The sequence below is a fragment of the Apteryx mantelli genome, chromosome 3 (genome assembly GCF_036417845.1).
Source record: "Apteryx mantelli isolate bAptMan1 chromosome 3, bAptMan1.hap1, whole genome shotgun sequence".
NCBI lineage: Eukaryota > Metazoa > Chordata > Aves > Apterygiformes > Apterygidae > Apteryx > Apteryx mantelli.
Window position 1 is genome coordinate 83,643,206 of NC_089980.1, and position 23,277 is coordinate 83,666,482.

The window sequence follows — 23,277 nt, forward strand, 5'->3', positions numbered from 1 at the left end:
CTATAGAATTTTTTGTTTCCCAGAATAATCTGATTTACTCAGGTAAAAAAAACAAAACAAAACAAAACAAAACTTTGTCAAGAGGATCTAAAGATATTCACTCCTTTTTCTTGCAAAAACTCCCTTTTCACTCTTGACTCACTTAGCAACCTGTTTCCTCTATGTTTGAGCAATATTTATTCTCTGTCCAGCTCCTCTAGGGAGTACAGCCGGGCAGAACAAGTTCGGATCAACCAACAGGTATCTCTGAAATGGTAAGTCCCAGAGTGGAGTCATGGAGAATTACGGAGCCCTGAACAGCTCCCCCCCCCCCCTCACTTTTTCTTGCTTCCTGTTACAGATGGGAGGCAAGATGGAGCAAGCGAGTCACTGTTTATTAAGTGGTCTTCTACAAGCAGACAGAGTTGGTGGAATCCAGTCCTGGCTTCCCAGAAGCTGTGGGGAAGCAAGCAATCAAGCAGTCAAAATTATTCTTTCCTCTCTCCTGCAACATTATCAGGGCAGGATCAGCCAGCTGCGCAAATGTCACAAGAAAGGTATAGGACAAGGAACCACAGCTAGGATTCATGGACCATAGGTGTGAGTCACAGGTCCAGAAATGTATTTTCAGTATGTACTCACCACAACATTTCCCCATAATGCAACTGCCCTTCAAAGTCATCCTCTGTCCTTCAAGGATAACAGGAAGCTTGTTCAGAGTACCTTTTCATTCAGAGGACCTTTTCACTATTAACAGCAGCTCAGAATTTATATTCAAACTATTCCAGCAAATCCCACAATTTCACTGCACGTCTCCACTCCTCCTTGACTCTGACCCTTCAATTTTGCATTTTATTTTGGTATTCTGTTATGGCCAACTTTTCACAGAGCGCAATGTTTGCTATGACCACTGAAATAGATTTTTAAAGCCGTCCAGCTCTGCTTTCAATATGTTACTTCCCTCTGAAGCACTCTGGGGGGGTTTCTTCCACTGTTTCAGTATTACCTTGGAACCTATTGAGTATGGTGGAGAGGTTGGAAGGTGAAGTTAAAATAAGTTTCCATAGCTTGCAAAGCAATTTTAAGAGAAGCCTTGGAAAGCAATTCAGGAATCACCAGGCGCCTGGGTGACTGAACTACTACTACATTTAAAGTAAGAGAGAAATGTTGCACAGTTTCTGCCAGTGTCTGTCCCCATTCTCCTGCTGTCTGTCTCCTCTGACCAGACCAGTTCCAGATTCCAAACAGGTTTCTGGCAATCCCAGCTCACGTCAACCTGCTATTTTGTCCGTCTCTCCTAGGAACCCCCACTCTTTCCAGCAGAAAACAGAAGCACACATTAGCTCAACTGAATGAGTCGATCAGTAACTTTTCACAAATAGGTCTCAGGCAAATGGTACAATGCAAAGTACAGACAGCATAGACAAAGTGCTACATTTCCAGTAGAAAAAAAAACTAACTGAAGGAAAGACACCAATACTATTTCCTACTTCTTTACATCTATTTCATGTATATTTTTTCCTTTCCCTTATATATTTGCATGTGATTTTTGCCATACTTGATGGAAACATAAACACTCTGTCAGGATTAATTTCATTGTATCAACAGAAATATTTGTATGAAAGCCATGACATCACACCTTAGCACCTATGTAAAGCAGAAGGTAATCTAACTTGGGCAAAATTTCCCTTGATACAAACTTCGTGATGGGCTAAGGATTCACGTAAATACAGGCTGTCTTGAACCTCCACAATAACGTCTTCTCCCCCTTAGGAGAATTCTGCTCCATAAATCACTTAAATGTGGCAAAATTTGTCTCTGTTTCACATTTGGGGAGGCAAAAAGAACATGCTTGTGCAGAAGTGACCAAGCATTCCTCTGAGTTCATTAGGGCACTCCTGGTAGATGGGAGATTTAGCTCCCAGATTCAAGCTCTGGAATCAGTCAGAACAGGGATTTGAGTTTCAGTCACCAGAGCCCATTTCTATCCTCTTCCTCCCTTTAAAAGGAATCTAGATAATGTCATTTCAGCCATGTATATTTAACAATAAAAACTGATTTGGCTCTTGATATATGGCTGAGAGTCACATATATGCATAAGCATGATAACTACTTGAATGAGATTAACAAATGCAACACTTCCTAGCCATCTAGAGTGTGGTCAATTTGATGGTTCCCCAGAGATTGCTATTACTGCCCTTGAACAGAGGTACCTATTGCTTCTGTATCTGATCTACTGACTGCATCTTCATACATCTCTTGCTGCCCCTGAGAAACTTCTTTTCTCTAATGTCTTATTTCAAGACTGACAGAACTCAGGATGACCAAGCAGAAGGGGGGCAGGATTTCGCAAACACATGGGACACCTCCCACGACACAGAGAGTTGGGCTGAGACATCATGTGAATTTTACTACACTGAGAGTTGCAGGTACACATATACAAGAAAACAATTTAGTTTGTCTGAGCTGAGACAGCCCTTACTTGTATCAACTATTCTTCAATACTTCATATGCTCAAATAACTAAGTATAAATATTTCCTCCTTGACTGATGCTTTTGAGATCTTCCTAGAATGGTAACAGTTAATTAACTGCATATAATAGCAGTGATCTGTGAACAATCAGACAAATGCCTTCAGAAATAGATGGTAACAATGATAATAAGTTCCTAATGTTTAAAAGCTTGAAAGAATCAAGGAGCTCCATCTTCAAAACCAGTACACCCAGATAAAAGAGCTGATGTTTTTCCTTAGTAGTTCATCCATATTACACTTACCAAAAACTAAAGAAGGGACAAAAACGTCGACACTGGCACACACCATCCCATTGGTGCTTATAATGCTACAACTTCTCTGTTTAGGTCTATTTAGTAAGTAAAACTCATTATGCAGAAGCGATGGCTTCAGCTAGCTTTTCAAATAGGAGTTTTGAGGCTCCTTCTGGAGAAGCACAACCAGATAGGCTCCAGACAGACATTATCTTGTAGTAAAACAAAAACAAAAAAACCTCAGACCCGATCAAACACAGTGCAGAAGAAAAAGTAATTTGCAGAGAGAAGAGCATAAAGAACTTAAGATGGTTCCAGGGTTTTGCTGTGTGTTTGGTGAAATCGCCCATCCCGAGCACCCTGCGGTTTTGGCATCTCTGCATTTACAACGCACAGTCACAGCGACCAGCCAGCGCCTCGCCGGCTTCTCCCTGACAACCAAGCGAAGCCTCGCCGCGGGCTCTCCCGGCGCCGCGGCCCGGCCCGGCCCCGCTCCCCGGCCAGGTCTCCGCCGCCGCCCGGAGCCGCAGGGCCGGGAGTGTCTGCGGTCTCCCAGGGCGGCTCGCAGCGGGCCAGGCGGGACGAGGCAGGGGGCCCCCCGGGTGCAAGTTTCCCGGGCAAGGCAGCGGCAGGTGGGCGCGGAGCCCCGGCGGGGAAGGGCCCCTCGCAGCCGGCCCGGGGGCAGCTCGGGGGCTCCCGCCGCCGCCCCCTCACCGCCAGCGGCGGGGCTGACCCCCTCGAGCCGCCCCTCTCCCTCCTGGCCTGGGCGCCGCGGGGTTCCCGCCTCGATCCCCGCCCGCCGCGCCGCGCCTCGCCGCGCCGGCCGTAACATGGAGGCGCGTGTGCGGCGGCTGCCGCCCGCCCCGCGCAGCCCGCCGCTCCCCTGGCGGGGCGGCAGCAGGGAGGGCGCGGGCGGCGCCGTGACCGCGGCGCCCCGGGGGCGGCCGCCCGCCGCCCCCTCCCTCCCGGCCGCGGGGTAACGGTCGCGCCCGGCCGCCCAGACACCGCCCCCCGCCCCCGGCACCTGCTCGCGCGGCGGCGGGGCAGGAGCGACGCCCCGCGGGGCGGGCGGCCCCGCTCCTCACCTGTTCAGCACTTTCCTGATGCGCTGGCGCACGCTGAAGGAGGGCGCGGAGACGCCGCTCCGGCCGCCGCCGCTGCTTCCGCCCTCCGCCGGCAGGTTCTCGATGGTGGCCACGACATGGTTGGGCTGCGGCGGGTGGTGCGGCGGCGGCGGTGCGGGCGGGTGGTGGTGGTGCTGGTGCGGGGGAGGGTGGTGGCGGTGGCGCTCGGGGGAGAGCATCGCGGCGGGGCTTCAGCGGCGGGGCTTCAGCGGCGAGCAGGGCGCATCCCGGCCGGGCGGGCGGGAGGGAAGGCGGCGGCGGGCGCTGCTGCCGCCGGCGCTGTCTCCCTCGTCTTCCGGGCAGCGCCAGCCCCGCGCCCACTCCTCCCTCACTGGGCTGCCATGCGGCGAGGGGCGGGCTGCCGCCGCCAGCAGCAAGCGCCGCTCACAGTCTACAAAGTGCCACCAGTTTGCCGACCCTCCTCCTCCCCCCCCCCTTCCTCCCAGCCCGCGCCTGGCTCCGCAGCGCCGCCGCGGCCGCGCCTGGCTCCGCCGCCTTCGCCCCGCGGAGCTCAGCTGCCGCCGCCACAGCCGTGCGCGGCGCCGCCCGCCACAGCGCTGCCCCGGCCCAGGCGGCCGCCGCCGCCAGGGGGCGCCGGCCCGGCCCGGCCGCCCCCCCCTCCGCCGCCGCCCCCGGGGGTCTCGCCCGAGGCCGCCCCCAGGGGGCACCCGCGGAGGCGCAGCGGGGCGAGCGCCCTCCCTCCCCGCAGTTGTCGCTGGCTCCGTCGAGGTCGGCGAAACCCGCTCAGGGGCCTCCGCCCCCCCCGCCGGCAGCCCTGCCCGCCGCAGGGACAGGAAAAACGCCAAACAAAAACGTTTACCCCCAAACCCCACCTGACTAAATATCCGCTGGGTTTCTTCTGGTGTTCCTAAGTTCATTTTATTTCATTTTATTTCATTTTTCAACCCTTAAATGTTTTTCTTGTCTACAGCTGAGCTATATGGCATCTCCCTCATCTGCTGGTATGATGTGAAAACATCCAGGAATTACCCTACCTTTGTCCTTCAAGACATGGCATGGCATGCGGTGCCTTCAGGGAATTGGGGGGGAAAAAAAGTGTAAATAAAAAATGCTGCTGAAAAAAGTTCTTGCTCTCATGCTTGCTAGGTGGGCACATAACTGACCGTTAGGAGGGATCATGGTCTCTATGCTTAAAGTTCAGGTCTACATACATTTTTTGTGGAGATGGTTCACTTCATGCCTAGTCCAGCTTTCCTGCAGATTTTAATAGTCATCTCTTTTAAATACAAGGAGTCTCTCTGAAGATAAATGGAATGACTGTGTTTTTTAATATTTCTTTTTCTGAATAGTGAAATATTTCATTTTTAACAAGGAGTTAGGCTCAGAGGAGGTTAAAAGTATACATACCTTTTTAAATTGATCGTATCACTCCAAAATGTATTACCTGTTAATTTTGCAAAGAGTGCCAGTAATTGAAATAAATTTGAAATTTCGTCTTTTCCATTCTGTCAGTCCCCCCTATTTATTTTTGTCAAAATTTCTTTTACTGTTTCTCCTGTTTGTAGGAGTCTTACACAAAGCCATGAAGGAGTGAGAAACATTTGTAAAAAAGCAGGAAAATGGGGTTGTAAACACTGTAGAGTGTCCCCCAGGGAAATCAGCTAGATATAATACTTGAAATTACATTTACTTTTTTTTTTTTTAATGACTAGGTTTCAGGTTGGTAACATCTCTTTATAGGGACTATTCCTTTTGCCAACATTAATTTTTAATGTTGCAGTTTGCTCTGAGCACCTCAGCGGTCTCAAGCGAATAGCTTGTGAGACTAGATCCATCGGAGCATATTGTTCCAGCCGTGGAATGCTTTTGAAGATGTGGATCACTCACTCAAAATCCTCTAAAGTTCATTCTGAGTTCTGGGCAGAATGCCAACTGCTCTCAGTGTGAGGCAAACCTCAGTTGAATCGGATTATGCTGCTAGGAGATTCTCTGCTCTCCTATCCCCTCTATGGCAACCACATGTTTCCATGAGTGGAGAAGAGATAAGGTTCGTTCTCCCTGACGGCACTTGGAAGTGGAAGGAGCAGAGCCTCAAAAGCATCAGATGTTTCCCCTAGCCTGAAAATGATGTGTCACAACTTTATTTGCAGGGTTGGTCATTATGTGCAGCCCTCTCCATTGTGCGCCATTGCCTTTTGGGTTCAGCACCCCACACTCACATGTTCATCTCTATCTCATATACCTCTTGTACACATCTGTTAATGTTTTCAGGTCCATCATTAAACATACTTTCTCCAAAATTGTGTCTGTATGACAACTGCAAATATTCTGGAAATACTCTCTGTGTCCATAATGACAACATTTAGATAAGAAATATGTTTGCTTCCTTATGTTCAACAGCCACTTCAGACTAATCTGACAGCTGAGCAGATCAAAACAATAGTGTTTGTGTAACTTTATTTCTACTGATTAAACCAAATGAATGCATACCTGAAGTCCAATTTGTGATCTGCCAGTAAAGAGGAGGTCTGTAGGAAAATACCGCCCTCAGCACAGTCACTGAATTTGAGAGCCCACTTTTTACTGATACAGAGGGAAACTGTCAGCCCATGCAGACACCCCTGCTACCACCATGGCTAAATGGATTTCTTGCACATATGTATTTATTATTAATACAATGCTCAGTGTCCAATAAAAGTGTTTCCAATTACTTTCATTTTGTCTCAGTATCATACAGCATGTGTAGTATTATACTATCGTATGGCTTTATGCATTTAATGTCACAGCTTAGCCATGCTGTTTTCTTTTCCATGATTACACAAAATTACTAGGAGGAACAATTATACTGAATGTATCCTATTTAGAAATATAAACAGATTGACAGAACCATACTATTGGTAGTGAGTGACTGGGAACAGAGCATTTTAACATCTTAATAATTACTCAGAATGTTGTTCATATGGCTAAATATCCCTTGCAGTCTGAGCACTCCTGGCCTGATTTCAAACGCAGTGCTAAGCATGTTCAGCTCCCATTAGAGCTGTTTCGCAGCATGAAGATATTCAGCTATGGCACATCTGGCATCTTCATTAATATAACACCCAACTGGATTAATTTTACTGAAAGATAATAATATAATTTGTATAATTGTGAAAATACATTTTCTGCTAAACATTTCATCCCACCGATTAATAGGTGAACCGGCTAGATGTTAGTCCAATGACTCTTTGTGGTTTATCCTGAAGAAGTGTTTTGCCTTTTTACTTTAAGGTTTCCGCCAATAAACACATACGAAGCTGTTGAAACAGCAGCTGCACTGAGCTACTATCACACTGCTCAAAGGCCTGGCTCAAGCCTAAATCCTGATGACCTGAAGCACACCACTTAAGCTAGGTGGGGAACTCCTCTCCTGGGGGTCTGACTTTGTAGGTATGCTCTGAGCCTACCTGAGACCTGGCAAGACTTGGAGCAGAAGCACCAGAGCCTAACCAGTAACTAGAGGGGCAAAACAGCACCAACAAAAATTATGACTGATTGCATAGTGTGAACAAATGTGAACATTCATCTCCAGGTAGGTAGAGCACTCTCCCTGGATGTGGGAGACTTAGAGTCTTATCTCAGCTTAGCCAGATTTTCGACAGAGTTAAAACTTAATCTTCCCTATTCCAGTTGAGTTTCCTGCCTACCAGACTGTACTATAGGCCTCCCTTGGTCTCTAAGATAATGATCAGCTCCAAGAAAATAGACTCAAATTCTGGTGGTTGCAGCATTCACCTAAGATGTGGACCAGATGTGAGTGTTGTAATCAGAAGGCTATTTGGCTTGTCATGGAGATTAAGTCAGGCATTTAGTCTCATCACATTTTTCCAGGGGTGGGAAAACTGAGCTACTGAAGCAGCTCTAGCCAACACTGGACATGGTCTGTCACCTCACAGGCAAACACCAAGGCTGTCAAGAGGAAGAGTCACGTTCTCTTTTTCATCTCTCTGAATGACTATTCTATATTTTCTTTGATTAAATCAAAATTATCATTTGGTTTATTAATATTGAATAATATTTGATGCAGTATTTGATTTATATTAAACATTATTATTTGATATAAGCATTGTTTGATTGTTAATAATAAATCAACCATTACATTTAGGATTTGATCTTATAACTGGAATGAAAGAGTTGCAGCTGGAGAGAATGAGAGAACCCCTGGTTAGCACAGTCTACAGCAACATCACATCGGTCAAAATTAGCTCAGGCCCTAAATTCATCCTACTTATTTTTGCATGGCATTCAGAGAGGGGTATTCGTACTTTTGGTGAGTGTGGGCTGCGTGCTGTCCTGAAGCTGTAGCACTTCTGCCTACCTTATTTAAGACTACCCAGGTATCTTTAAACAGTACTGCATTATGCAGCAGTGACAGCCTTTATTACTGTGCTGTTTTGGGACAAGTGATAGCACAGAGGCAAGGTGTGGTGTGCACAAAAGCCCTGTGTTCAAAATCCTTTCAAGCCTCTCATTAGGCACATTTGTATTAGGAAAGCCCAACTCTTCCTGCCACCTCCCAACACCTGAGAAAGATTCGGAAAATTCACAAGTTTCCAATACGTGAGATTGACTATGAGAAAAGAAGCAGGCACAGAGCAGAGCGATGCAACCTTCATGCTGTTCCTCGATTTTCAGGCACCCAGTGTCCCATTTCAGCCTCATCGTTGCAGTCTGCGAGGTGATTACAGATAATCAGGGCCTCGCAAGGCAACTTCTCAGCAGATGAGAAATCAGCAGTTTTGAATCCGTGTAGCATGTTTAGTCATGTACACTAGTGCATGAACAGCTGTGGAAAAGCAACATAGTTGTTAGGGATCTCAGCGCACAGCCCACACACCATTCCTAGACAGCAGCTCTGCGTCTAACAAAACAGGAGAGGAAGGACATGGAAGCAGGCAAAAACATAACTGCTTCTCCCGTTCTGCCCTTGCTCCTTTGAAGTCACAAATGAAGCGAGACCGAGCACTTGGATCACACAACAAGTGTGGAAGGTTAGGGGTAACAATGCCAAATTTTGACGTCCGCCATATCGATATTTTATATCCCTCATTAGTTGCAGGAGGGAATATACCAGACCCACTGTAATAACTTTCACTCTTGTGGGGCAATATTTACACACACACACGCATGTGCAGAAATCACACTGCAATACCATTGGAGCCTGAGACCAAGCAGCTGAATCCATATAAAAAAGATAGATTATGCAATACCGAGAAAGTAAAATTAAATAGGATTTATTAGTTTTCCATCACCTTGGATGAGCAACAAAGACACAATAAAAAATACAACAAATAATCTGTGAATGCCTTTGCTTACAATAGCACAAGGTTCATGACCAGTTCAGAAAGAGAACATCTGGGGTAGCTCGATTTCTCTGGAGGAGGACAGGGAGCACTTCCATCTCATCTCTGATTGCCGGCGTGTCAGAATTTCAGTTGCTAAACTGCTGCAGCTATAATTTCAGCAGGGTTTGCTGTAACCCCACAGTTACCAGCAGATTTTAGACAGGTGTAGACATTTACCTTATTGTACTTTTTCTAATTTGGAGTAAAAATAAGTGAATCCTGCAGAGGTTATTTAAGAACAGCATATTAACTTTCCTACTTTGCTCACAGCATAGGTCACTCACAGAATCAAACCTCAGAAGGGAAAGAAAGCTGAATCTCAAAAAGAAAGCAACAGCACATCCTCAGAAAGCTGCAGGGAGGGGGACTTTCATCTCCCTTATCAACATTCAGTACCGAAAAGGCAAATGGGAAGGAGTCCCTAATCTGCTGGCAAAAAGGAAATTATCTTTTAGTAGTCGTGTATGCTATTTTTGTTCAGCCCAATAACATTTTCAGTCTTCCTGTTCTTTTCAATAATCCACATTACAATTATTCTTATTTGCTGTAGTGCATGTTTCCTCTCCTTCCTCATTGCATAATTATATGTCAAGCTAAAGTGTTCCGATTTAAGTATCTCTACTTGTCCAGAAATAATAAGTTTTTTAAACAACCCTAGTTTTGTATGAAACTATAATAACCCTTTTCAACCTGCTACTGTTCAGTAATCGGAAAAAGTGATACACAGATGTGAAAAATCAAATCAATTCCTTTTGAAATTGAAGGAACAAGTCTTGAGAAGTCCTCTTCAGGAAGAATATGACAGTTTAATTTTGCTTTATTACTTCGCTTGTCTTTAAGGCACATACACAAATATGGAGCACTCAGTCTTGCAAACTTTGTTCATTTGTACTATCCCTACTTCTCATGCGTACACTTGGGAAACCCTTTGCCTGACGGCAGTCCTCTGGCTGATCCCTTGGAGAGGCCAGTCTGCAGAGGAGATGCTTGGGTTGGCTTCTAGCTTGGTCAGTGGCCAAGTTCAATCTGTTGCCTTAAAGATGCTGTTCAGGAAGAAGAGAGACTTCTCCTATGCCTGGACGGCATGCACCGTACTCAGTGCCCCAGTTGTCCAGGCCTGAAGATGTGGTGGGTTGTGCCATTTCTACCTTCTGGCTTGCAGGCTTGAGTTTCCTTTGCATGGTGAAGGACACAGTCAGGAAGGAGGTATACTTTGACCCATAACTTGAGAAATATTTCCTGGACCAACAAAATAGACATAGCTATTCTGTTTGTCTGCAAGAATTCACCTCTTTTCTTGCTCTGGGACTGAATCTGGCCAGTGTCTCTCCTGCGTGCAGAGCTATCTACATGTCTAGGCTTTGTCGTGTGAATTAGGAGTACTAATCTGAGAATAACTAGAGGCTGACTCCCTAAAAAGGGAAGGAAGACACACTTTCACAGCAGAGATATTTTATTACTCCATATACAAGCTAGGTAACCAACACTGACAAGCATAAGGAAAAACTGGGTTTACAAAAGTGAAGTTGCCCTTAGACGAAGAGTCTTTTTACTGCTCTAGTTTCATCATACAATTTCAAAGCAAAAATAACTCAGTGAAACCTAACGGCCTGTGATGTGAAGGAGGTCATATAAGGTGATCTGAAGGTCTTTCTGGCCATGTACTCTATGAACAAGCAGCCTCCAAACAAACACTTGAGGTGACAAAGACATACTTCCAGACTCCAGGCCAAAATGACATAGCAGTTTTGCTGGACAAGAATTACATTTAGAAAAAGTATTTCAACAGCTAAAAAAGTTCACCTCAGAAAAATGAGAGTGCATTTCACCAGGGAGAAAAGCCAGACTGTGTGGAGGAACTAAAAGGGCTTCTCAAACTGAGAACGTGCAACCCCCAAGAGAAAAAGAACCGTACATATTGTATGTCTTATTTTTATTATAATGCTTTTCATTGACAGACTTTTGTCCTAGTTAATAACACTTTGCTTTCAGAGGCCTTTTGGTTTTTAATTACTGTTGCCGTTGGCTCCCAGAGGAAACAGAGAGGCAGGGCTGCCAAGCTGCTGGAGATCAGCGGGAGACCCAAGGGACGGAAACCCCAGCCCTGCCATGGCGAGAGCTGTGTGAACCTGCTTTCTCTGCCCGGGGCTGCTGCGGAAGGCATGACGCTAAAGAGAGGATGCGTGGGGTAAAACCGGAAACCAAAAGGAGTCCAAGTTTTGAGCAGTAATCACAACAGTGGTGGCATCTTCAATGTTTCCCTCTTTGTTTTGTCTGCACAGTATGGCCATCTAAAATCGTACTGCTGTGACCCTGCCAGTGTCTTCACTAGCACTGGCTGCCCTCCCTGCTTAATTCAAACTTCTTGTGTCTTTGCTCTCTGCCCTCCCTTACATCCATTCCCACCTGCTATTGCTCCTGCTGCACCGAGCCATCTTCTCAGAGCTGATCCATACGTCTGCAGCAGCACAGCAAGGTTTTAATTAGTTCTAAAAGGCAGAGGAAGAGGACTGACCTTTACACTGACTTTTCTTCTGCTTTTTTGGTACAATTTTGAGGTCAGCTGCACCGGAGGTTGGGAAGACTGTAGGAAGCAAAAATGGCTTTCTACCATTTCTAACTCCTTGAAGCCACCTGGGACCCTCAAACTCTCGATTAAACCTTGAGGCTGCCATAGAGTCTGGAATATACAGGAATATACACTCCCTTTTTCTAGTATGATGATACTCGAGAGAGATCAAATAGCTGTATGCTTAGGGTACAGGCTACAACAAAAAAAATGTGGAGCAGGTTACCCAGGGAGGAAAGTCCGGAGACTTTCCTTGGACGTTTTCCAGACTCACCTGGACAGAGACCTGAGCAACCTTGTCTGACCACACAGCTGAGCTGGCTTGAGCAGGGACCAAAGACCTCCTGAGCTCCCTTCCAGCCTGATTTATCCTGCGATCCTATGAATTATCATTTTGGTTGTGCTGAATTGCATTTCAACAGTATATGCATGTGTAACTGTGCTGAGTGGGGTCAGAAAACTCCAGAAGGGGAAAGAGCTGGGAAGAGTAACCTTTTTACTGTTTTTCACTTGTTTAGGACAATGTTACTGAAAAACACAAGGTTGAGGATCTATAAAGTCACTTACTCCCACAGGACATTATACAGGAGTGAAAATAAAATGAATGTAAATAAAACAACAACAAAGTGTTTGACCAACACAAGTTCTGAATTATTCTAATTATGGAAAGGGCTGAGATTCAGCTCTTTCGTCATTTTCATTGACAGATTGATTGCTAGAGACAAGTGTCTCCTGGGATTATTGCCTCAGTGAAGATTCAAAATGTGTATGACCCACTAGCCATTTAGGTTGTTCATAGATAGACGTAACAGATTAAAAAAAAGAATAGAAAAATAAGAATACTTCCTTCCAGAGCAGCACTTAGTTTGGGCTATTTATTATTGTTTTCCAGTGATTCTGAATGTTTGGTACATTTTTGTGAAACATTTTAATTTTTAAAAAATAAGTATTGATCTCCAGATATTAGCAAGTTCTCCTTGTCAAAGTGTCAAGTGCTTTCCATGTTATCTTTCTGCATTTGTCACGCTGTTTTGCAGATATCACTGGCAAGACAACTGTAACTCTGCAAGTGAGTGAGAGCAGGGATTGTCATTGAGGCAAATTCAAAGGCTAGTATTCTGAAGGAATTTAGAAGTAAAGACAAAATACATTGCTTTGGGGGGCAAAAAAATTACATCTGCTAGTCACACTTTGCAAATAAGTCAATTTTGTGTGATTAATGGAAGATATTATCAGGTTCAAGGCTTTGCTCGATTGTTATTTATTATTTTAGTTCTGAATTACTGAAGTATCTGCAGCAGACATGATTAATAGGACCAGTCATGCTTAGGAAGGTATCACCTAATGAGATCATTATGTCATCATCGTTAGCAGTATTCAAGATAAAGATGGGTAAATGGAAAGTAGAATTATTTCAGTGTTTAATCCTGTCTGATTCCAGACGTTAGATTTGTTGGTCTGAGAAGTTATTTCCCACCATACCCTCTACAATAGGTTTTATAGTCTAAGAATATGCTAATAATTAATAAAGCATTCTCTGAATGAACACGGAATTAGGAAAAAAGCTGTGGAAACCAGGTCGGTGGGCAAATGCATTGGACCAAATTCAATCCTTCTATCTTCACTGACTGGAGTGCCAGTTCATTTTGACTTACTCCTTTTAACCTGTTCTCAGAGCAAGTTTAACCAGCTCCCAGGTTAAACAACAGATGCAAGACTTAGGTGGGAGTTTTACCTGGTTCCAGCCGGATGACTTTTGCTGCAGGTGCATAAGCTGCTTTTCCAAAAATATGTTTTCTTCTTATTTTTATGCACACTTGTATCTAACTGCAGAGCAGGAGTCCTGTCTTGCCTGACACTTAGGAGGAAGAGTTGAGCAATAGAATGAAGAATATGCTTGTCCTGATGTACAAGCAACCAGGATTTGCTCTTACTACACTGGGATTAATGAACCCGACTATCATATTCTGGAGAGCATTTACTGCCATGCCTACTAAAGCAAGAGCTATGTTCAGCAATAAGAACTACTTAGCAAACAGACATAACACCCATGCTGAGGCAAAAGCAAGTAAATCCCACCATAATGTGCTCCTGCACATACTGTGAAATCCTTCTCAGGGAAGCAGGGCCTGGGTAACAGAGCTGGCATCAAGCATCTCTCATTGCCTTGCTTTTGCCTTTAAATCCAGTCAAGACTTCTAGGACTGCTTTTCAGCTTTCTCTGACTCAGTAACACAGCTCAGAAATGCTGGTGACAAAGTACTAGGAGCGTGCTGGGCATGCAAACCGTTTCACAGTGCGGAGAACGCCTGGATTCCAAGGCCGACTCTTACCCATCAAGACACACTGCCTGATGGTTGATCATGTAAACTGCTGCCTACTGTCACAGGAAAAGCCTTCCCAGACATTGCAGGTCCTTCTGCTTGCTGAGCTAGTCCTCCCTTTCCTTGGACCAGCACAGGCTGCATTTGCAGATTCAGATTCAGGTCTCTCCACCTCAAACTGTCTGAAGAATTTATCAGAAAGAAAACAGGCCAGCAAAATTAATGCTACCACAAGGCAAATATCTCTTCAAAACCTATGAAATGTACTAAGACATTTCAAATTTTACATCAAAGAATGTAAGTAAAGAATGAAGGAGATCTGTAATACAAAAAACATGTCCCACACTGTCTCTGAGACCCTCTGATACTGTTGAGGAGCTTTTGAAATTGTAAAGAGCAGAGGGGATGGTGAAAGAAGCATCCTCACTACTGTTGTTTAGGAGCAAACAAACCCTGAGGCCTCTGCAGTGTGGCATCTGCCATGCAGGTAGCATGAGCTGTTTAGTGTTTTGCAGGTAAAAAGAGTGCTGATATTTCTGTTCTCCAAAATACCCTAAATCCCCAACGCAATAGCTGCTCACAGGATACTTTTCTCTTGCAGGTGAGGATCTTCTGAGTCTCAAAAGCTGAAATTCCAAGGCACATCCCATGACAAGCCCATGACGTGGTCATTCACACTGAGTTCATGGCAAACAATGTGCAAAGCTGTAGTGAATTAAAGCAGTTCCAAGCCGGAGGAATATTGTCAGCATTGATTATGGCTTTTGCACCTGCTGGACTGACTGCAGGACTAGGAGTCCCTGTGGGTGACATGCACCCCTTTACAAAGGGTCTACACAAGAGATTGGGTACTTCAGTCATTTTATTCAAACTCTAAAAATATTACACAAGTTTAAAAAAAAGCTTTGTGCCACTCCTTCCCGAGAGCTTGGATTTCAGACATAGTGGGGGTACTGTCTTCTTGCATTGCAGATCACTTCAAGGCTCCAGTACTCACAGAAAGTGTTTACAACAAGCAGCTGGAAATGAGCTCTGGAGCAGTGTTTGGTGGTAATGCAGCAGGAATCTGCAAACAGAACAAGGCAGAAATCTTTGCAGGCCCCTGCCCAGCTGTAAGGTTATGTGACACTCCAGTGTCAGCAGCTGCTGCAGCTTTCTGAAAGGTCTTGAGGGGTTAGGAGCTGCTTTATGGTAAGAAAACATACCTAGAAAAATATCAGTTTGACAATTTGGTAGGCTTTCAGCATGAAACCTGGAGACCCCCTGAGCGTAGCCTGGAGGCCCAGCCATTTTTTTTAACAAGTCATGTTAAAAAAAACATGTGCTTGAAGATCATCATCCCTGATGTTTTTGACACTGGAACCTCTTTAGGTGTCTCTCATGGCGTTTTGGGAAGCTGCTGTGGCAGACGAAAAGTGTAGGCTCCTCCAGCACAGCAATTCAGTACAGTAAAATTAATGATGGGAAATGACAGCTAAATGGACAGAGCTTATGAGATGGAAAATACAGGTTTATAACTATCATCACTGCTGTCAAATGTTCTGTATCAAGCTAGAGTGCTGTAAACAAACCTTTTCCCCAAACCCTGCTTGTCTCTGTGCATGTTTTGCCTGCTTCTGCTACATCCATGCCTTGTTCTCTTTCTTGTCCCATAATTTCCGGTGCTCTTTTCAGCATGGCACATGAAATATCTTGTGCAAGTTCCATTTGGCTCCAGCAAAGGACAGAAATCCAAGCTTGACTTTCTTTCCTTGCATTGTGACTTTGTCTGTGTCAGGTGAGTGCACTGAATAAAAAATAATCATGATTGGCATTAATGGCAGGAGCAGAACTGATGCAAGCTAAATCAATACAAACATGGGTTAAAAGAGCTTCAGGACATCTATCATAGTAATTTACATGAGTTTAAATCAATTTAATTAAAGTGGCTCACTCTTCTGGTAGAGACAAGGCCTTACAGCATGCCAAATTTAATCCATTGACTGGATTAAAATAATTTTTAAAAGGGATGGTTGGTGACTTTCAAGTTCAAGATGATGAGTGACTGGTAGCATCACGGAGAAAGAGCCATAGGAAGATAGCTAGATGTGATCCTAGAAGAAGAAAATTAATCAGAATGAAGAAATCTTACTGAGGGTGCAGTGATGTGCCTGGTAAGTATGATTACTCTGAATTGCTAACCCTGTGCATTGCCAATACTTCTGTAAACCTTAACTCCGGCAGACTGTCTCCACCAAGGACAATAAAAATCCTTGTCTGTCATCTGAGCCAACATAACTAATCATTGCATATTCTTAGCTGGCCACTATTACAAAGTAAAACTTGTTAGTTTAAATCATTTTCACCTTTAAGACACTTGTTTTTAGGGTCAATCTTCCCCTGGAGAAGGTGGAATAATTCAGTGTATGGATTTTACTTTAAAAGTTTTATCAATTTGGACACCTGCATAGTTAGCCCAACTCAGCTGATTAGTGGTAACTTCCTAAGTTGTAGTAACCCAAATGCTCTGGATAACTAAATTCTCCTGTCTGTCTCCTAAATTCTCTGGGCCAGCCTAGACATTATTGCCTATTTGCAATTCTTCCAAATAGATGATCAGTTGTAAATTTTTTTGATATGGGATATTTTGGGACACACCAGGGATCCCTGACTGAAATACCCATAGAAGCAAATGGAAAGCTCTGAAGGCCTTCTCAAGGAGAACATTTATCTTATGCCTGCGACTAACGACATTTTTACTAACACAGTTTTGTGGAGCTCACCAGTTATGATAAGTCAAAGAGCAACTTTTACGTGGGAACTCTTCATCAACATCTCTTTCCATCACAGAGGTGACCTCTGTGGAAACATAATTTTCAAGCCCCTCCATTCTAGCTGTATAGTGAAGTTGACTTACTGTCATGTCATTACTGCTGGCAGTTAGTACGCATGCTCTTTGACTGCTCCCTGGCTCACGTCAGACATTAAAGTAGCATTGCTAACATAGAATTTTCTCCTATAGAAAGGTCAGGGACTTCATGCACAGGCCACATAAGAGTACAAATACATTTGCTCTTTCCTCCTCTAATTCCCAATAGAATGTCTTGTTTTTCTCTAATGTTTTTCTCTCACAGTCTGCTTTTAGAGCACAAATAATTTGTATCACCAAGATGGAATACGTTATATAGATGTGGCTTTTGGTTGTTTGTCTTCCTTCCTTTCCCCCTTCAAAACAGTGTGCGGATTTTAGGTGCCTTGATGACTGACATTTCTTTTAAAACAAACTATTGAAGATTTATGCATGCAATTCCTCATGCTGGGTGACAGTTAACTTTCAGCAGGCTCTAATTTCCAGAAAATGAAAATATTCCAAACTCAGTACAACAATCCTTCAAAAAAGTCACAATTCACGTTTTTCTGTCTGAAATCCTGTAAGAATTCACCTTAACATTCATCACTTAACCACACAAATGTCCTGGTATGGCAGCTTTCTATATTTTTTATCTCTGAAACTCAGGGGGGCTAATTTTATTTGGTCCACATAAACCTTTCTGGTCCCTGACTCCGCTTTTTTCTCCAATGTCTGCCTGATGTCTAAGAAATAAACTGTGGCAAATAGCTCCTGTCTTATCTAGCTAATTGCTACAGTAACATTATGGGCAACAGCAAGAGAAGCAAGATGGGAGTTTGAACAATAATGCAAAATGTTCTGTAAAACAGGCATAAAAGGAAAAAGAAAAGACAAGATGAGGCAACCTTCAGTGTTGCATTTGTATCACATTCCCTCCTACCATGCTTAATAATTCTTTCTCCTAATCACAGAACTGACTGTGACAGTGCTTCCTCAAGATTACCTGTTATCTTGTACCCCACAGATAAGTACATTTTGTTAGTGCATGGAGAGTCCTGAATTACTGTCTACTACTACTGCAATAGTAGTGTGATACTTTTGTCCATCATCTTCTAGCAAGCATTTTTGTTCTGTCCTATTTGCTTCCCTCATTCTTCTTGGCAATGTGCTATTTAGGATAAAATGGCTTTGTCTATCATAGCAAAGTCACATGTGACTACCATCAGTTTGAGTCTTACGTGATGTGCATTTAGAGCTTTACCAAGCTTTTGCCTTGACTGGTAAAAAAGGGAAGTTTCCTACTGAGTGTTTTCTATTACCAAGAAATAATCTTCAAATGTATTTGGAGCTCTCATAATAATTTGCTTCCCAGTTGCAGTATTCCATCAAAAAGTTAGGCTTTTAGAGCTGACAGAAGACTAGCAGCAAAGTACACAGATGGGCATTGCCCTTTATAGCAATGGAACTACTGAGTTTTGAGTCCATTCCTTCATATCCAGCAGGGGCATAAAAAATAATGATTTTGAATTTAGAGATCCCCGTCTCTTGCATCAGTCTGGATAGCTACTACATAGAGCCAGATAGTAGGACTCTTGACAGTAGCTAAGGGAATACAGCTGAACTCTGGTGAAGCTGGACTCCATGGGTTTTAACTGATATGTTCAACCCCCAATCTGAGCGTCCTGCCCTGGGGAGCCGAATTTCACGGTGAGGGTGATTTTCAAAGGAGGAAAGGGTTGCTGAAGTTGGACCCTGATTTTGTGGCTTCCTAGGGCAAAGTTTTCACTGGCAATACCAGCCCAAGGCATTGACTGTCTCCCATCCTCTTCCCCAAAGCCCCATTTCTTCCCACCCCTCTACTCAAACACATTGCCGCCTGACATGCGCTGACTCAGTTGTTTCTACAACACTGGGAGCATGATGAGGGAATCGACAGAGCATCTCTAGAGGCGTTTTTAGTAAGTTATTTTTAAGTCGGGCCAGCTGCCCCGTAGGTCCCCTGCCCTGCCACAGGGATGGCTGATCTGGCGTGAGAATGGGCTGGTGCAGAAAAGGACCAGGCAAGCCGCTGCAAGCAGGCAGCAATCCCTGAGTACGGCCAGTGGTGCTGCTGTTGGAGACTTCAGGACATAAAACCATAGCTGAGAAAAGGACTTTTCAAGCTCTGAGTGTCATTAGATTGTTAAGGCACCTGCAAAGTTTATTGCCATCCCCTCATTTGTGTTTTTCAGACTTCTTCTCGTTAGGTCAACACACAGTGGCACTTAATTAAGTGACTATTAAGGTAGATTAAGTAACCTAATTCTCAAAATTGTAGCTCCTACTGGTTTCACGTTTGAGGTTAGAAGCTGGCTTTTTGGTATAAGTTTCTTAACACATGGGCCCAGAATTGTCTTCTTTCAGAACTACATCTGGCAGAATCTGTATATGTGCCTTTACTTCAGGAAAACCACATCTGTTGTCTGATATAGTAGTACATATACTATCTCCAGTCACTCACCTGTAAAAAGAGACAATTACACTGACCAACCTTCTAAAAGAGCCTTTCAGTCTCCAGAAAAAATAGACAGGAACTACATGAATTATTCAGGGTAAATTAAATTAATGAAGACTTTGGAAATTCAGTTGCTTTTATTTCTTTTTTTCTGCATTGAGTTCAGATCCTATTGTGGCCCTTGTGTTCTCAAAATATGCTGAAAGAAGAGCATGGATAGCTCCCGGCTCTGCTGAAAGTATTTTCTTCAGTGTCTAAAAATATATAATTTAATTATTGACTAGCCCATCCTATGAAATAGCTATTGAAACATGACCAGTTTCCCACAGTGTTTTCTCTAACCAAAGGCTGCCTCAGGGACTGAGGAGTAAAAAGTCAGTGTGATTTCCATGAGACAGCAAGATGGATTTATGAGGAGTTACAGGCTAGTTTATAAGGAAAAAAGCGATCCCTTGGTCAACAATCTAGGTTTATAAAAAAGCACTTACACAGTCCAGGAAAAGCCTAGACAGAACATGCACAAGAAATACGGTGTCACTCAGTGAAGCCTCAAAGCCTTTGCGTCAGTGTTACTGGGCTAGCTGTCCCCCTGTCCCTGCTCCAGGTCTCCAGAAGCAGCCCCTTCATGCTCTCCCTTCCTTTGCCCTCACAGATGCCAGGTCCCCAACTGTATGTCTCCTGGAAGAAATTCTGTAATTTGCACGGCAGAATTTGGGGCGATGGGCCTGCTGACGTTGGAGCGCGTGAACGAGTCCTTTTGGTACCCAGAAATAGCAGCTTAACTGAAATAGAAGTATGATTTATTTTGCCAAAAAGGTGCACAGCTTTTAGTAAAATGGATTTAAAAGAGAGGTATCTTATACATTATTTCTTGTACCCATACTTAACTTTTCTAGCTGTAGCCTAGGCATTTTCCCCAGTTTGGTGAACTAGAAACTGTCCATCACCCTTCCAACCTGGTTCCCCTGATTTTTTTTTTTAACATATCCTTAGCGTGTCAGCTTTTCCCAGCTCACATAATCCCCTGCCCTTTTTTAGCATCTTTTAAGTTTTAGGGGCTCCTTTGAAAGGCAGCTCAGCTATCAGAGGAGAATCTCAGCCTGGCTTGGGCAGAGCCAGACGTTGTTATCCTAACTCTTTTGAAGCTGCATACCTGAGGCTGGCTTAACAGTGTCATTATTTTACTTTTCCTTGCTCAGATCTGTAACAAGCCCTTTATTGCTTGCTTTCAATTAACTCTGTGAATTCAGGCAAGCAGCACTGTGAAATGTAGTGAGGGGACGGAAGGCGCTATAGCATAAATGAGAAGATAATGCCGGCGTTTTTCCACTTTGTTCCCCTTCATTAGCATAGGTTTCCATGCAATATTGAAAACGAAGATTCTTGCCTAGAGTTTATACAATCTGTCATTACTTGGTTTCTGTTTAATTTAATTAACAAAGGACTAATTTCTGGCTAGCATGCGACAGAGCAAAAAGGCAGGAGGAGAACAGGCTTGTGCCTTGCCACCCCCTTGCAGTCGCTAGCAGTGGGGCTGGCGGGGAGCCCCATGCCCCCTCTTAGTTATATCTAGGGCCGAGGACCCTGCACATGCATGGCCCCCGTGCGTGCCATGAGCCAGCCCTGCAGCCCTTCGGGAGTGCAGGGGGACAGACTGACGGCTCTCAGTAGTTTTGGGGATCTGTGGTGCTTTCCAGCCAGTGAGGGCTCCGTCCGCCCAGCACAGTATAACCCTACATGCACTGAAGGAGTGTCCCCAAGCCTCCGTGCACGGCCAACAAGGTGCCAGGCTGCTGTGCAGGAGCCACGGGAGGAAGCATAGAGGATTTATAAGTCATTGGGAAGGACCCACATACCTACCAGCCAAGCCACTGGTTCGTTTTTCCAGGACCAGATCTCAGGATCATGCATTCACTGCACTGCTGCAAACAGCCATGAGCAGCAGAGAGGAGAGGGAAAGGCAGCAGCTGTGGGAGGTGAGGTTTTGGCAGAAGCCAAGAGCATCGACTGCTTTTGCTAAGCCCCTGGTAGAAAGGTTAGGCTGAATGCCAACATACCTAAAATTTGAAGGGGAAAGATGAGGTTTAGGGGAGACCCATTTTTGTTGCCTTCTCCTCTTCCTTTTCTGGGTGAAGGAATTGATCAGATGAAAAGCAGCTGCAGTCCGCAGTAACTGTTATGAACCGCTGGAAACCTTCTGATTCCTGGGGAGAGAATTTCTTGCAGAACCCAGTTCGGATAGGACATTGCATTTCTATGACAGGGCAATACAGGGCTGTGACACAGTGTGGGGCTGCACAGCGAAGGGAAGACCTGCCTTACCCTGTGAAGGGCTCCCCAGCATGTCCTCCCCAAGGGAGATAACTTCTGTTTCTGGAGCCATTCCATGCTGTGACTCATAATGTTTAATGCCAGCTGCTAGCCTACCTGTGGTGTGGCTCTCTAGGTGCTGAACGGTCACAGGGGACTTTTGTAATAGGGTGCACTTAGAAACTGTGGGTTTTTTTGTTCTGATCCATGGCAGACTTCTCTGAAGCCTGCCCTGCACCTTAGCCACGCTTAGCAAACCAGAAGATAAGGACATTTCATTTTTGGAAACACTATGTTTGGGTTTTTTTAGTTTCACAAAAGTAAATCCTAGTTGCTAGGAATGTGCCTAGAAAACTCATTTAATATTCCAGTTTTGTGAGGTAAAATATAAATAAAATGGCAAACACACAGGGATGCTTTTAGCTAGCTAGCTGGTTAGCGTTTTTAGTCTTCTTGTTTCCCATGCACTGAGCACAATGCAATACGTGAGTTCCCCTCTCTCATTAACTGATTGCCTCCAAAAATAGATTCTTGCATATTTCATCCACCAGAAAACTTTGAGAGAGAGAAAAGACCTACTTTTTTTTTTTTTTTTTACCAGTTGTGCCTGAAGCCATGCACCACTGAGCAATTACTAAGCAGCTTTCATACTTTCTCCAGCTTCTCAACAAATCAACTTGGATGTCTGGGTCCTGGGGGCATCACCAGCCCTCCACATCCCTGCCCACCCCCAAGCCTCCCCCCTCCGCCCAGCCCTGGCCCCATTTCAGTTCAGCCTGGGGCCATCAGCCCTGTGACGCTGCAGCGGTGCCAGCTCCAGCCCCACGTCTGGGGAGGATCTGACCCTGCGTTGTAGTAGCTGGTCTCCTGGATGGACCCCTTGGTTGGATGTTGTAGCTTGTCCCCACCCTGTCCCTGTCCTTGTGCCCATCTCCTTTTGCTCCTCATGGGAGCCCCTGGCCCTGGGTCATCACTTGCCACATCTGGGGCTGTCAATGGACCCTGTTACTAGCCCCCAGCTCTGCCCGCCGTAGTCAGACTCTGTGGAACAGCACCTGTCGGTGAGGGCATGGCCGTTACTGGGGTTCCCCTCAGCTCTCCATCCCTGGGGAGCAGCCAGCCCTCATTGTGCCCTGACAAGTGGGGAAAAACGGTGGCAACAAATCACCTTCATCTTGTAGTGTTTATATGTGCAAGCAGTAAGTACGATCACAGGCTTTATTCTGAGCAATCAGGAAACATTTCCTACAACTTCAGTTTTGTGTGTTGTGGTGGCTTTGAGCAAGAACAAGACAGCAGGGATGAAGCACAAGCTGCAATATGTTCCTCTTGTACAGTAGCTTAAAAGTCTTCAAAAGACCAGTTTAACTATCTGTAATTCTGGTTGCATAGCTTACTAGTTACTTCTCCTGTTGCAATGCTTGGCTCTAATTTTATAGCAAATAAAAATAATTCTAAAATTAAAAAAATATATATAAAAAAATTTCATTTATTAATGTCAGGCCAGGTATCTCTGTACTCTGTGTGTGTTACCTG

The 23,277-nt window shown here is 44.6% G+C and overlaps 1 protein-coding gene across 1 annotated transcript in view; it reads right to left on the reverse strand.

The window, feature by feature from the left end:
* Positions 1 to 4,062, reverse strand: part of SLC35F1 (solute carrier family 35 member F1) — a 262,855-nt gene extending 258,793 nt beyond the window's left edge. The window contains exon 1 of the mRNA XM_067294793.1: positions 3,831 to 4,062. Within this exon, the coding sequence (XP_067150894.1) occupies positions 3,831 to 4,048 (218 nt within the window). The 5' untranslated portion in view covers positions 4,049 to 4,062. The remainder of the gene's footprint in view (positions 1 to 3,830) is intronic.
* Positions 4,063 to 23,277: the final 19,215 nt, after the last annotated feature.